This window comes from Mobula hypostoma, chromosome 12 (assembly GCF_963921235.1).
Source record: "Mobula hypostoma chromosome 12, sMobHyp1.1, whole genome shotgun sequence".
Classification (NCBI taxonomy): Eukaryota; Metazoa; Chordata; class Chondrichthyes; order Myliobatiformes; family Myliobatidae; genus Mobula; species Mobula hypostoma.
The window spans coordinates 63069063-63084491 of NC_086108.1; the positions used below are offsets into that span (position 1 = coordinate 63069063).

Sequence of the window (15429 nt, forward strand, 5' to 3'; positions counted from 1 at the left end):
CTGCATCCTATCAGTGTCTCTCTGCAATCTTCGACAATCCTCTACACTATCCACAACACCACCAACCTTTGTGTCGTCTGCAAACTTGCCATCCCACCCTTCTACCCCCACATCCAGGTCGTTAATAAAAATCATGAAAAGTAGAGGTCCCAGAACCGAACCTTGTGGGACACCACTAGTCACAACCCTCCAATCCGAATGTACTCCCTCCACCATGACCCTCAGCCTTCTGCAGGCAAGCCAATTCTGAATCCACCCGGCCAAACTTCCCTGGATCCCATGCCTTCTGACTTTCTGAATAAGCCTACCATGTGGAACCTTGTCAAATGCTTTACTCAAATCCATGTAGATCACATCCACTGCACTACCCTCATCTATATGCCTGGTCACCTCCTCAAAGAACTCTATTTGGCTCATTAGACATGATCTGCCCTTCACAAAGCCATGCTGACTGTCCCTGATGAGACCATGATTCTCTAAATGCCCATAGATCCTATCTCTAAGAATCTTTTCCAACAGCTTTCCCACCACAGACGTAAGGCTCACTGGTCTATAATTACCCGGACTATCCTACTACTTTTTTTGAACAAGGGGACAACATTCACCTCCCTCCAGTCCTCCAGTACCATTCCCGTAGACAACGAGGACATAAAGATCCTTGCCAGAGTCTCAGCAATCTCTTCCCTCACCTCTTGGAGCAGCCTAGGGAATATTCCGTCAGGCCCCGGGTACTTATCCATCCTGATGTATTTTAACAACTCCAACACCTCCTTTCCCTTAATATCAACATGCTCCAGAACATCAACCTCACTCATATTGTCCTCACCATCATCAAGTTCCCTCTCATTGGTGAATACTGAAGGGAAGTATTCATTGAGGACTTCGCTCACTTCCACAGCCTCCAGGCACATCTTCCCACCTTTATCTCTAATTGGTCCTACCTTCACTCCTGTCATCCTTTTTTTCTTCACATAATTGAAGAATGCCTTAGGGGTTTTCCTTTACCCTACTCGCCAAGGCCTTCTCATGCCCCTTTCTTGCTCTTCTCAGGCCCTTCTTAAGCTCTTTTCTTGCTACCCTATATTCCTCAGTAGACCCACCTGATCCTTGCTTCCTAAACCTCATGTATGCTGCCTTCTTCCACCTGACTAGATTTTCCACCTCACTTGTTACCCATGGTTCCTTCACCCTGCCATTCTTTATCTTCCTCACTGGGACAAATTTATCCCTAAAATCTTGGAAGAGATCCCTAAACATCGACCACATGTCCATAGTACATTTCCCTGCAAAAACATCATCCAAATTCACACCCGCAAGTTCTAGACTTATAGCCTCATAATTTGTCCTTCCCCAATTAAAAATTTTCCTGTCCTCTCTGATTCTACCTCTTCCATGATAATGTTAAAGGCCAGGGAGCATTGGTCACTATCCCCCAGATACTCACCCACTGAGAGATCTGTGACCTGACCCGGTTCGTTATCTAATACTAGATCTAGTATGGAATTCCTCCTTGTCGGCCTGTTAACATACTGTGACAGAAATCCGTCCTGGACACATTTATCAAACTCACCAGCGACCTAAGGATAAGGACATCTTTAACCTCTTTAACATCTTTAACCTTTAACCTCTTGCTACTGTACTTGAAGGTTCCCATCTGCATGGAAAGGGCAGCCAACATACCGGTGCACAAGAAGACCAGGGTGAGCTGCCTTAATGACTATTGACTGGTAGCACTCACATCTGTTCAGTTGAAGTGCTTTCAGAGGTTGGTCATGGCTGGAATTAATTCCTGCCGAAGCAAGGACCTGGACCCGCCATAATTTTCCTACCACCACAACAGGTCTGCAGTGAATGCAATCTCATTGTCTCTGCTCGGCGAACATCGGGATGCTGTTTATCAATTACAGCTGGTGTCATACACCATCATCCTCTCAGTACTATTTAAAAATCTGGGCCTCTGTACCTCCATCTGCAACTAGCTTTTTGATTTCCTTTTCAAGAAACCACAGTCAGTGTGGATCAGTAATAACACATCCTTGTTAACAATCAACATATGTGCACCTCAAGGATGTATGTTTAACACACTACTCTACTCTCTCTTTGCTCATGACTGTGGCTAAGCACTGTTCAAATGCCATCTATAAATTCACAGTTGACACCACTGTTGTTGGCAGAATCTCAGAAGGTGACGATGAGACATACAGAAGTGAGTTAAATCAGCTGGTTGAATGGTGTCATAGTAATAATCTTGAACTCAGCATCAGTGAGAGAAAAAATTAATTGTGGACTTAAGAAAAAGGAAGTTAGTAGAACACACCTGTGTTTTCTTTAAGGGGTCAATGATGGAAAGTGTGAGTAGCTTTAAGTTCTTAGGCATTGACATTTTAATGGAACTAACTTGGGTCCAACATATTGATGCAATCATGAAGAAGGCACACCAGCCACTTTATTAGGAGTTTGATGAGATTTGGTATGTCATCAAAGACTATTGCAAAGTTCTACAGCCATATGGTGGAGAGCATTCTAATTGGTTGTAACACCATCTGTTATGGAGGTTCCAATGCACAGGATTGAAAAAGCTGCAGGTTTCAGATTCAGCCAGCTCCATCATGAGCACAACCATCCCACCATCGAGGATGTGTACAAGAGACAGTGCCTCAACAAGGCAACATCTATTAAGGACTCTCACCATCTGGGACATGACCTCTTCTTGTTATCACCGTCAGGGAGGAGGTATAGGACAGTGAAGAATCACATGCAGTATTTTCAAAACAGCTTCTTCCCCTCTGCTATCAGATTTCTCTACTGTCCATGAACCCATGAACACTATCTCATTATTTCTGTTATGCACTATTTTCTACTTGTGTAACATATAGTGATTTTTATGTCTTGCATTGTACTGCTGCCACAAAAAAAGATCATGACGTATGTCACTTATTCTGATTCTGATTCTGTCTTGCATTAGAGTGGAAACAGTCCTGAGAAAGACATTGAACAGTGTTGCTATTTTCAGTATCAAGTTCAAATGCAAGTACAAGTTCAGTATATTGTTATTCAACCGTACCTATGTGTACCACTAGATGAAACAGTGATCCTCTGGACTAAGGTATACAACACAATGCTATAACTCACACACCCAACCTAAAGTACTATTACCAGTCGTAAATTAACAAATAATAAGGTGCATTTATGACACAAGTTAACAAGTATCAGCTCAGCTTTGATGACTGAGAATTTTTCTCCATCATTGTTACTATTAAATAGCAGGAATAGGAAACCAAGACAATTACCTACTTGTTGAAGTTTTTTTTGAAGTATTGCAGCACGTATTTATTTTTCTTTGCAAGAGGAGAAAGACATTCAAGTTTTTAAAAAGGCAGAAAATGGACAAATTCACTGGTTCACAAACAGTGAGTATTGGTTGATAATAATAAATTATTAGAAAGAGCTGAAATGGCTGGCTACATTGGAAAGATTGATGTGTTCGATTGCACAAAAGATAACTGGCTGATGTACTCTGAGTGAATCAAGCAGTATTTGGAAGCAAATGAAATAGCCAATGAGAAATGAGTGCCAGTTTTGCTGAGTGTAGTAAGTGGAAAAGCATACAGTTTGCTTAGAAATTTCACCAGTTTAACCAAACAACCAAAATGAGCCTTGCTGATATCATCAAGATGTTGAGGAACATTCAGAACTGAAACCATTGTTGATTGCAGAATGCTTTAGGCAGAGATGCCATCGAGTTGCAGTCAGGAATGAAAATGAGCATTAACAAATTGCAGTATCTCGACAGAGGCTTGCCTGGCCGAACAAATGGTGTTAAGGGGTCACATACAGCAGACCAATGCAGGTTTAAAGGTGAAACTTACAGTAAATTCAACAAAGTAGAACACAAATATGTTGGGCAGACAAAAATAAATGAACTGCACAGGAAAAGGAAAAAAGCTAAAAAAAAAATCCAGTTGCCGTTTTAAGAAGGGGGCTAATCTGCATTAAAATTTTCATTAAAATAGAATTGGATGGAGGCTCAGCTGTTTCAGTCATTCCACAAAATGAGTTCGAATGGCATTTCAAAGATACAGAACTCTGAAACCTGCAGATATACAACTAAGAATTTATATTGGAGAAAAGATAACTCCTGTGGGAATGATATTCATAACAGTGAAATACAACAATGAACATTGGTTTTGTCTGTGGTAAAAACAGGAGGGCCAGCCAGCATTGTGGGGCTGTGATTGGCTGAAACAACTACACCTTGATTGGACATCCATCCACCAGTTTCACGCCACATCCTCTGCAGTAGAGTTTACTGAAAGTGAACTAAGAAATGTACTGGATAATGCCATAACAGTGTCCAAGGATGGCTTTGGAAAACTCAAATGCATCAAGGGTAAAATAATATCAAATAAAAAAGGTTTACAAAGCCCATCCAGTTTCTTATACCATCCACAATAAAGTAGCCAGTGAGCAAGATCACGTGATGGAATTCTTTCCAGGGTTGTGTGAAGCCCTTGGGCAATGCCAGCAGTTCTAGTAGCAAAAAAGAATGTCTGTCAAGATTTGTGGTGATTTTTAGCTCACCATCAATCCAGCACTGAAGGTAGATCAGTATCCTCTGCCTAGGTTAGGGGATATCCTTGCAAACCTTCCTGGAGGGAACACTTCAGTAAAGTGACTTGGCTGAGGCCTGCCTACAGATGGAGGTGGAAGAAGAGTCTAAAGTGTTTCTCACCATAACTCACAAAGGACTTTATCGCTATAATAGCCTTATTTTTGGAGTAGCATCTACACCTGCACTCTGGTAGAAAACTGTGGACTAGGTGCTGCAAGGCTGCCCAGGCACTCATTGTTACCTGGATGAGATCATAGTTACTGGTAAGGATGACAAGGAACATCTCCAAAATCTCAAGACTGTGCAGTGTTCAAAAGATTAGAAGATTACGGGCTCAGAGCACAATGCAACAAGTGTGAATTTTTAAAACCAAGCATGACTTACCAAGTGTGTTGAGAAACTCCAAGCAGTGATGAATTGCCCAAGCCCAAGGGACGTATCACAGTCACAGTCTTTTTCAGGATTTGTCAAGTACTGTAACAAGTTCCTGCCAAACCTGGCTATTGTCCTCCAGTCCTTGAACTCACGACTACAGATTGGGAAGAAATGGCAATCGACAAAGCAGTGTGAGGTGGTTTTCCAAAAAGCAAAGAAAATAGTGACATTGGACATAGTATTCACTCATTATGATCAATGATTGATTGTCAAGTGAACTTGTCTGTGATGCTTTGCCTTATGGTAATGTCACGTTATTAGTAATGGAAGTGAATGCCCCACAGCCTTTGCATCACGTTCCTTTACTGCTGTAGAGAAAAATTATGCACAGATTGACAGAGAGGTCTTGAGTCTGGCTTGGGGTGTAAAGCATTTCAACCAGTATTTGTATGGGAGAGAGTTTAACCTCAGTGCTGATCATAAACCACTGGTGCCCATTTTCAATCCACAGAAGGGTGTTCCACTAACAGCAGCAGCATGAACGCAGAGGTGGGCTCTGTTTCTTGGAGGATACAATTACAAGATTGAACTCAAAAGGACAGCCAATCATGGAAATGCTGATGGATTATCCTGTTTACCCCCAGAAAAGGAAGTAACTGAAAAAATTTACAAAGGAGGACACCGATCTTGATGCATTATCACCAATGCAAATAGAAAGTCTCCCTATTATGGCACAGATGATCCAAAGAGAAACCAGAAAAGACTCCACACTGTCTCAGGTCTACAGGGCCACCCAAAATAGCTGGAATGTGCTGTTCCCCCATTTTTACCAACACTGGGATGATTTGCCCTTGACAGAGGTTACCTTATGTGGGGATTGAGAGTTGTTGTACCATCCAACCTGAGAGTAAAGTGTTTGAGGAGCTACATGCCTGTCATCTAGGTGTGTTCAAAATGAAAGCATCGGCTTGAAGCTTTGTCTGATGGCCTGGGATAGATTAGCAGATTGAGCAGTTTGCCATGCACTTTTCAGGATGACAATACATCCAGAAGATGGCAAGAGTAGCACCTTTCCTGGAAATGACCTGCAATTTCAGAGGATCCATGTGGATTTTGCGGGACCATTCAGCTACAAAAATGACCAGAGTTGTTCCCAATAGCCTCCATTACAGCCTTGCACAATGCTGATATGTTGAGAAGCCTCTTCCCAAAGAATGGTGTTCCAGAACATTTAGTGACAATGGACCACAGTTTGTTGCAAAACAGTTTCAGTCATTCCTGAAAATGAATAGAATAAGCCATATTACATCTGCACCGTCCCAACCAGTTACAAATGGCTTGGCAGAACAGTTTATCTGGAATCTAAAGAACACACTGTGAGCAATGTTAATGGAACAGACTACACTAACACTGAATCAGAAGCTCACCAATTTCCTCCTTGCATAGCTGAATGCAACAACCTCCACAACCAATAACTCACCAGTTATACTGTTCCTGGGTCATCCCTTGTGCTCACGCTTGGATCTTCTCAAACCCAGTCTCTGAAGGAGTATGCAGGACGAACAGCTGAGACAGATTGAGTGCCCCTCAAACAAAGAATTTCAATGTTTCACCACAGCACAAACAGTCCTGGCGAGGAACCACAGAGGTGATCAAAAGTGGGTACTTGGAAAGATTAAGGACAGAACTGAACCATTCTCCTGCTCAATGAATGTCATCTAGAGATGACATAACAATCAGTTGAGGAGAGCAGAGTCAATTGTTACAGAAGAAAGGGGCCCAGAGCGGTCAGAACTACATTCTGCCATCCCAGAATCAACTCCTACAACCACTGTGGAGGAGGCCCCAGATTCTGATATTGTTTCATAGCCAGAAGTGTTACCTCCCCTTGTCAGGAAAGACCCTATCCCATAAGAGTAAGAAATCCTCCACAGTGATTAAATCTTTACACCTGATTGGGAAAATTTAATATTTTCTATGCTGTGGATATGTATATAGTTGTTGTATTGTATACAGGTCAACCTTCACTAATCCGGCACCAGTGGGACCTGAGGAGTGCCGGATTAGTGAAGATGCCGAATTACAGAAGGATCACATTAAGCATAATCAGTGCTGGATTATCAAAGGAACCGGATTACAGATAGTCGGATTAGTGAAGGTCGACCTGTAGTAGATATACATGCGTTACATATTTGAGTTGAGTTGCATATTATATTGAACTGGAGTTTATAGCTAAGCAGAGAGGATTGTTGTGTATTTAATATTTAATATTTGATTAAGCATTCTTTGTTGTTTACGTAATGTATTACAGTTTATATGTAAAAGTACATGAATGGCATACATCATCATGTCACCACGTCATAAGTGCATGCCTCACTAAGCAAATCAAAACTAAGACACGCACCTCCCACCTCCATGATTCTCTTTTAATTAGTTTTGCGTTTTGGAGTTACAAACTATAACATCAACACCTCCAACAATTCAGTATTATGGTTTCCTCTGGTACAACAGTAAATTGACTTTTAACTTAAATTTACTGATTCAGAGTGTACCAAGAATGAGCTAAAGTAACTGTTCGCATTTTCAGCTATGTTGGAACAACAAATAATTTGTTAATATTAAGAGAATAAAAAATTGATTCAGTGCTATACTGTATATGAATGAGTTGTTCTATGTTTTTGGCAGTTAGCTATACAGTGCATCAAATCTTATAAAGTACATCAGCACCCTTGACTGGACATGTGTTGTCCATTAAGCCAATTAAGGTTCCCAAAATATAATTAGACATTGACAACAATTAAAAGATGTAGCCTCTGAAATGCACTTCTACTGATTGATTCACTTAGCTACTGGCTCAGATAGCTGCCTTTCCTCACTCCACCAAATTCCGGAAAGAAAAAAGGGGATCCAATGCCGTTCTTGTTCCTTCCTCATCAAGCACAGAGGTTTTGCAATCTGGAGTTGGATCTACACCAGTAGCTGCTGCAGGCCACTGTGTATCTTGAAAGATTTATGATGTGTATAATAAGATCCCAGCTTTCTTTGCTGCTTTCCAGCACAAATACAGTTGAGTTGTGTGGTGTTCTAGGGAAAACTTAGGAACAGGAAAATCAACTGTCAGATAGAAATACAGAAGGACTCCATTCAGCCCATCCTGCCAGCAGCATCTCATTGAAAGTGTTATCCCCAAAGACTGTATAAACATCACATTATAGGGGCTTTCAGTTATTGCCACTGTCTTCCAGTTCGTACTGTTTAGCTTCCCTTCTCAAATCCATGTTTTGTCCTCAAATGCATCCTGCTGTTTTGATGCATTATAATTTAGCTAATTAATCACAAACAAAACCACAGTCAGTTCTTAGAGACTCATCTTATCTGCTAAATTAAATATTTCCCCTGCAGTACTATTGTGTAATGTGTCTCTGTTATAAGAATTCCTTTTGGTATTGCAAATTTTGGACGAGGATATGAATGATCATAGTAATGTGTCAGACAGTTAGTTTACTCCATGGACATTAAGTAAAAAAGAATGAAAGGCATGCTTTTACTTATATAGCATCTTTTATGTTGTTTTTGGGTACTCAAATCATATTATAGTGAATGAAAATTTTTGACTTGTAGTCACTGCTGCAAAGTTAGAAATGCAGCAACCAGTTGGTGCACTGTGAACTCTGCTGTTTAGCAATCTGATCCTGGTCACATAATCTCCTTTACTGCTATAGAGTCGTAGAACACTACAGCACGTTAACAGGCCTTCAACCCATCTCGTTTATGCTGAACCATTAATCTGCCTAGACACATCGACCTGTATCCAAATCTTAGCACTCCATACCCCTCCCATCCATGTCCCTATCCAAATTTTTCTTAAATGGTGAAATCAAACCCACATCTACCACTTCCACTGGCAACTCGTTCCACACTCTCACCACCCTCTGAGTGAAAAGGTCCCCACTCATGTTCCCCTTAGATATTATATCTTTCACCCTTAACACATGGCCTCTAGTTCTAGTCTCACTCAACTCTGGAAAAAGCCTGCTTTAATTTACGCTTGCTATACCCCTCATACTTTTGTATACCTCTTTCAAATCTCCTGTCATTCATCTACACTCTAGTGAATAAAGTTCTAACCAATTCAACCTTTCCCTATTACTCAGGACCTCAAGTCCCAGCAACATCCTTTTAAATTTTCTGTGAGCTCTTTCAATCTTATTGATATCTTTCTTGTAGGTACAGTAGGTGACCAAAACTGCACACAATACTCCAAAATAGGGATCACTAACAGGTTATGCAAGTTCAACATGACATACCAACTCCGGTATTCAGTACTTTAATTTATGAAGGCCAATATGCCAAAAGCTTTCTTTACAACCCTATCTACCTGTGGCATCACTTTCAATGAATTATGGATCTATATTCCCAGATCCTTCTGTTGTTGACTAATATGGAATATTTTACTTCCACATAAGAAAGGAGTTCCATTTTAATGTTTATCTGAAAGACAACAATCCTGGCAGTGCAGCACTCTGCCAATACTGCCACAGAGTGTAATCTTGCACATGCTTCACTGTATCTTTAACAACTTTTGCTTTCTGTGACTCCACCATTTTTTTTGTGTTGTCTCAAAAATTTCTATTCAGACCACAGACACTCACACCCAGGTGATTTATATATATATATATTACAAATAGTAAAGATGTTAGCATCAATCCCCGTGGTACACCACTTTCATTTATTTAAAGATACAGTACAAAGTAGGTCCTTCTGGCCCTTAGCACTGCTGGTTGGCCCACTGATTTAACCATGGCCTAATCACAGGACAATTTACAATGACCAATTAACCTACCAACCAGTACATCTTTGGGTTGTGAAAGGAAAGCGGAGCACCCGGAGGAAATACACACACACACACACACACACACACACAGCAAGCAACATGCAAACCTGCTAACAGAGGACACAGGTGTTGAACTCTGAACTCCGACACCCCGAGCTGTAATAGCGTCGCGCTAACCAGTATGCTACCATTATTCCTCACTTGTCCAATTCTGGTCAGAAAAACACCCATCCATCACAAACCTCCACCTCATATGCAGTCTGTCAATAATCTTCAGAACCAATACGCCTTAACTTTTTGAACCAGCCTATCATGTGGGATCTTGTTGAAAGCCTTAATGAAGTCCATATAAAACATATTTACTGCATTGGTTTCTTCAGTTTTCCTTGTTACCTGCACAAGAATCAGAATCAGATTGGTAAGCCATGATCTTCCCTGCACAAGGTCATGCTGACTTCTCCTAATCAATCTCTGTCTTCCAAGTGAACATAAATCCTGCCCTTCAGAATCTTCTCCAACAACTCCCTTAACATTGATTTAAGGCTGACTGCTCTATAGTTTCCAGTCTTATTTCATGTTGAATTCATTTCATGACCCCTTTGTTCTCTCCTATTTCCTTTCTTGTTCTCTCCTGTATACCTCAAAGGATGCATTCGATACCAGTCCTTCTTTTCACTGAAAAAGTTTGACTATATTTTGTTAACCACCGTTTCCTGAGCTTAGTATCTTTGTGTCTGCCCCTTACGGGGACATGTTGACATTGCACCCTGTCTCCCTTTTAAACGTCTTCACTTATTGATCATTGTTGTCCCACATACAGCTGTTCCCAATCTTCTTAATCTATACTTATGCCAAGACCAGTCTTGTACTATCGAAACCTACCTTCACCCACCTTTGGGACATAAATTAAGGAATAACATTATTTTTATCCAGGACTAACTTGAAACTTACCACAATTGGCAAATGGTCCCTCCACAAGCACTTCTATTTCTTTTCTATCCTCATTCCTTTAGATAAGGTCAAAACCTAGTTGGTTTCATAGATGAATTTTGATGTCATGATTATATAATAACAAGATATAGCAACTATATTAAAAAGTGCAATATTTATCAGATGAGCACTGTGCAGTCACAATTCCATTCTATCAGAATTAGTATAATGCCACGATGTAATATGTATAATTATTATCATGCAAAATATACTTTTTGTCCAGGGTATGACGGAGAGACTGGAAAGTGTGTAGAATGCATGAAATGCACTGTCAGCTCTACAGGGAGGCTTAAACTTGTCTTTGCATGTGGCTTTTATCAGATTGTTTGAAGAAAGATCTCTCACAATATCCCTATCATTAATCATGTGCTGCAAATTCATTTTGGATTTAAGCTGTTTAAGCAGTAAACCATATAAGTGCTCTGCCCTGGGTCAATAACAAAATTATTCAAGCATTGGCATAAAAGGAATATTTTAGTTGCAATTTACAATTAAGGCACATTCTTTCTTTGTTTTGCTGGACATATGATCAACAGGTGGGAGTACAGTGGGAATATTTGGGGTGCTCTATAATCCTAAAAAAAAAATGCAGCTGGATTGATCTGTACTTTTCTTTGCCCCAAGAGAACTTAACTGTTTTCTTTATCCTATTGTCAGAAGCGATTCTATTTATGCTGGTCAGGAAAACAGGAGCGGACAGAGTTTTGACTTTGATTTGTAGAGGTCAGTTTTAAGCAATTTACAGCTTCAGATTAACTTGTTGCTGGTGGTTATATGGAATCAATTCTTTGTTCTACTTTTTCTTTTTAAATTTGTCAAATTCTACGTTGCTTTGACTTCCATTACCTCTAATATTATTTAGCATATTTTAGGAATGAGGAAAAGTAAAAATTATAAGCAGCGAGCGACATGATACACCCACTGTCTAACCAGAGGTTCCCAACTTGGGGTCCACGGACCCTTCAGTTAATAGTAAGTCTCCTTGGCATAGACACGGTGGATGACGGTTTAATAAAGGCTCAAACACCTGGGAGCAAAGAGCAAAATTCAAGCCATAGGTTTTATATAGAAACAGGGAAACATAGAAAACCTACAGCACAATACAGGCCCTTTGGCCCACAATGCTGTGCCGAACATGTACTTACTTCAGAAATTACCTCGGGTTGCCCATAGCCCTCTATTTTTCTAAGCTCCACGCACCTATCTAGGAGTCTCTGAAAAGACCCTATTGTATCTGCCTCCACCACCATCACTGGCAGCCCATTCCACGCACTCACCACTCTGCATAAAAAACTTACCCCTGACATCTGCTCTGTACCTACTTCCAAGAACCTTGAAACTGTGTCCTCTTTTGTTAGCCATTTCAGCCCTGGGAAAAAGCCTCTGACTATCCACATGATCAATGCCTCTCATCATCTTATACATCTTTGTCAGGTCACCTCTCATCCTACGTTGCTCCAAGGAGAAAAGGCCAAATTCACTCAAACTATTCTCATAAGGCATGCTCGCCAATCCAGGCAACATCCTTGTAAATCTCCTCTACACCCCTTCTATAGTTTCCACATCCTTCCTGTAGTAAGATGACCAGAACTGAGCACAGTACTCCAAGTGGGGTCTGACCAGGGTCCTATATAGCTGTAACATTACCTCTCAGCTCTTGAACTCAGTCCCATGGTGGATGAAGGCCAATGCACTGTATGCCTTCTTAACCACACAGTCAACCTGCGCAGCACCTTTGAATGTCCAATGGACTCGGATCCCAAGATCCCTCTGATCCTCCACACTGTGGATAGGTATAGCTCTTACCATTAATACTATATTCTGCCATCATATTTGACCTTCCAAAATCAACCACCTCACACTTATCTGGGTTGAACGCCATTTTAAAGAGCAAGAGAAAATCAGGAGAGTGACCTTCTTCTAGAATACCTACCATGCAATACCAGAGGAAACAACACACTGGACCACTGTTACATCACCATCAAGAATGCCTACCATGCTATTCCACGCCCTCATTTCAGGAAGTCTGATCACCTAGCTGTACTGCCTGACTATAGGCAGAGACTGAAGACTGCAGCACCAATAGTGAGGACCAAGAAGGTATGGACAAGGGAAACAAAGGAGCACTTACAGGTCTGCTTTGGATCGGTGGGCTGGACTGTTTTCAGGGATTCATCCTCGGGTCTGGATGAGTATGCTGCAGTTGTTACTGACTTTATTAAAACCCGTGTGGATGAGTGTGTGCCTACAAAATCTTGTTGTACATTCCCAGACCAAAATCCATGGATGAACCAGGAGGTATGCCATCTGCTGAGGGCTAAATCTGTGGCATTTAAGGCTAGTGACCCAGGTCTGTTCAAAAAAACCAGGTATGACTTGTGGAGGACTACTTCAAGGGCAAAAAGACAATTCTGAGCGCGATTAGAGGTGACATCAGATGCACATCAACTCTGGCAGGGTTTGCAAAACATTACTTCCTACAAAGTGAAACCCAATAGCATGAATGGCAGTGATGCTTCACTACCAGATAAGCTCAACTCCTTCTATACCTGCTTTGAAAGGAAGAATATAACTACAGCTGTGAAGATCCCTGATGCACCCGGTGACCTTGTGATCTCTGTCTCGGAGGCCAATATAAGGCTGTCTTTAAGGAGGGTGAACCCTTACAAAGTTGGCAGGCCCTGATAGAGTACCTGGTAAGGCTCTGAAATCTTGTGCCAAACAACTAATGGGAGTTTTCAACTTCTCACTGCTATGGTCGGAAGTTGCCAACTGCTTCCAAAAGGCAACAATTATAGCAGCACATATACGGTGATGAAATGCTTTGAGAGGTTGGTCATGGCTAGAATGAACTCCAGCCTCACCTGGACCCTCTACAATTTGCCTTTCGCCGCAATAGGTCTATGGCAGATGCAATCTCAATGACTGTTCACATGGCCTTAGATCACCTGGACAATACAAACACCTATGTCAGGGTGCTCTTCATTGACTATAGCTCTGCATTTAACACCATTATTCCCACATGCTTTATCGATAAGTTATAGAACCAGGGCCTCTGTATCTTCCTCTGCAAATGGATCCTTGACTTCCTAACTGGACAATCACAGCCTGTGTAGATTGGTGTTAAAATCTCCTTCTCACTGACGATCAACACTGGCGCACTTCAGGGGTGTGTGATTAGTCCACTGCTCTACTCTCTCAATATCCATGACTATGTGACTAGGTATAACTCAAATATCATCTATAAACTTTTTGTTTGCTGGTAGAATCTCAGATGGAGATGAGAGGGCATGCAGAAGTGTGACGTACCGGCTAGTTGAGTAGTGTTGCAGAAAGAACCTTGCACTCAGTAAGACAAAGGAGCTGATTGTGGACTTCAGGAAGTGTAAGATGAGGGAACATGAACCAACCCTCACAGAGGGATCAAAGTGGAGAGTGAGCATTTTTAAGTTCCTGAATGTCAAGATCTCTGAGGATCTAACCGGATCCCAATATATTGATGCATTTATAAAGAAGAGAAGACAGCGGCTATATTTCATTGGAAGTTTTAAGAGATTTGGTTTGTCAACTAAAACACTCAAAAATTTCTACAGGTATACCATGGAGAGCATTCTGATAGGCTGCATCACTGTCTGGTATTGGCAGCGGGGGGGCGGAAAGGAAGTGCAGCTACTGCACAGGACTGAGAGAAGCTACAGAAAGTCATAAAATTAGTCAGCTCCATCTTGGGCACCAGTCTCCGTAGTACTCAAAACATCTTCAAGGAGCGGTGCCTTAGAAAGGTGACGTCCATTATTAAGGACTCCCAGCACCCAGGGCATGTCCTCTTCTCATTGTTACTGTCAGGTAGGAGGTACAGAAGCCTGAAGGCACACACTCCGTGATGCAGGAACAACTTCTTCCCCTCTGCCATATGATTCGTAAATAGACATTGAACCCACATTTGTTATATATATATTATTTATGTTTTGCACCATTTTTAATCTATTCAATATACTTACTGCACTTTATTTATTTATTTATTTGTTCGTTCTACTTTATCATGTGTTGTAATGAACTGCTGCTGCTAAGTTCACAAATTTCACCACCGGTGATGGTGGTGATAATAAACCTGATTCTGAGCCTGATTCTACATTTATGTACTATGCAACATTCTTTGGCTAAAGCCCAGGTTCTAGTTTGTCTCTCAATGAATGCTACATGACAGAGGGGCAAAAGTTGCTTCAAACAGGAAATATACCAAAACTGCTAGGGAAAACGTCCTGCCGAAAGGCTTCGGCCTGATACGTCAACTGTACTCTTTTCCATTGATGCTGCCTGGCCTGCTGAGTTTCTCCAGCATTTTGTGTGTGTTGCTCAAATTTCCAGCATCTGCAGATTTTCTTGTTCGTGGAGGGAAATTTAGAAAATGTGCCCTCTTGTGATGGTTGAACAGTTATTTGGTAACCAGGATTTTTGAAACACTGTTGGAAATTGGGTCTTACTGCATCAAAAATTCACATTTAGATGGCAACCTGTTTCACAGAAACATGGATGCTCCCACACAAAAATAGATGCTAGGAGAAAGGAGAATATTAGGAATAGCAACTCAAAAGACAAGACTGAGATGGTGAGACAG

The 15429-nt window shown here is 41.2% G+C and overlaps 1 protein-coding gene across 16 annotated transcripts in view; it reads left to right on the plus strand.

Annotated features, from left to right (window-relative positions):
• Positions 1-15429, plus strand: part of fggy (FGGY carbohydrate kinase domain containing) — a 352624-nt gene that overhangs the window by 281446 nt on the left and 55749 nt on the right. For 6 of the 16 annotated variants that reach the window (XR_010019906.1, XM_063064268.1, XM_063064264.1 and 3 more), the window contains one exon: positions 11469-11534. The exons of 9 other annotated variants lie outside the window; for them this stretch is intronic. Coding sequence is in view for 6 of the 7 variants with exons in the window: in XM_063064268.1 (XP_062920338.1) it covers positions 11469-11534 (66 nt within the window). In the remaining variant the exon portion in view is untranslated. Of the gene's footprint in view, positions 1-1646; positions 2289-11468; positions 11535-15429 lie in introns of those variants that run through there. One more of the 16 variants, XM_063064273.1, reaches the window with a different exon arrangement.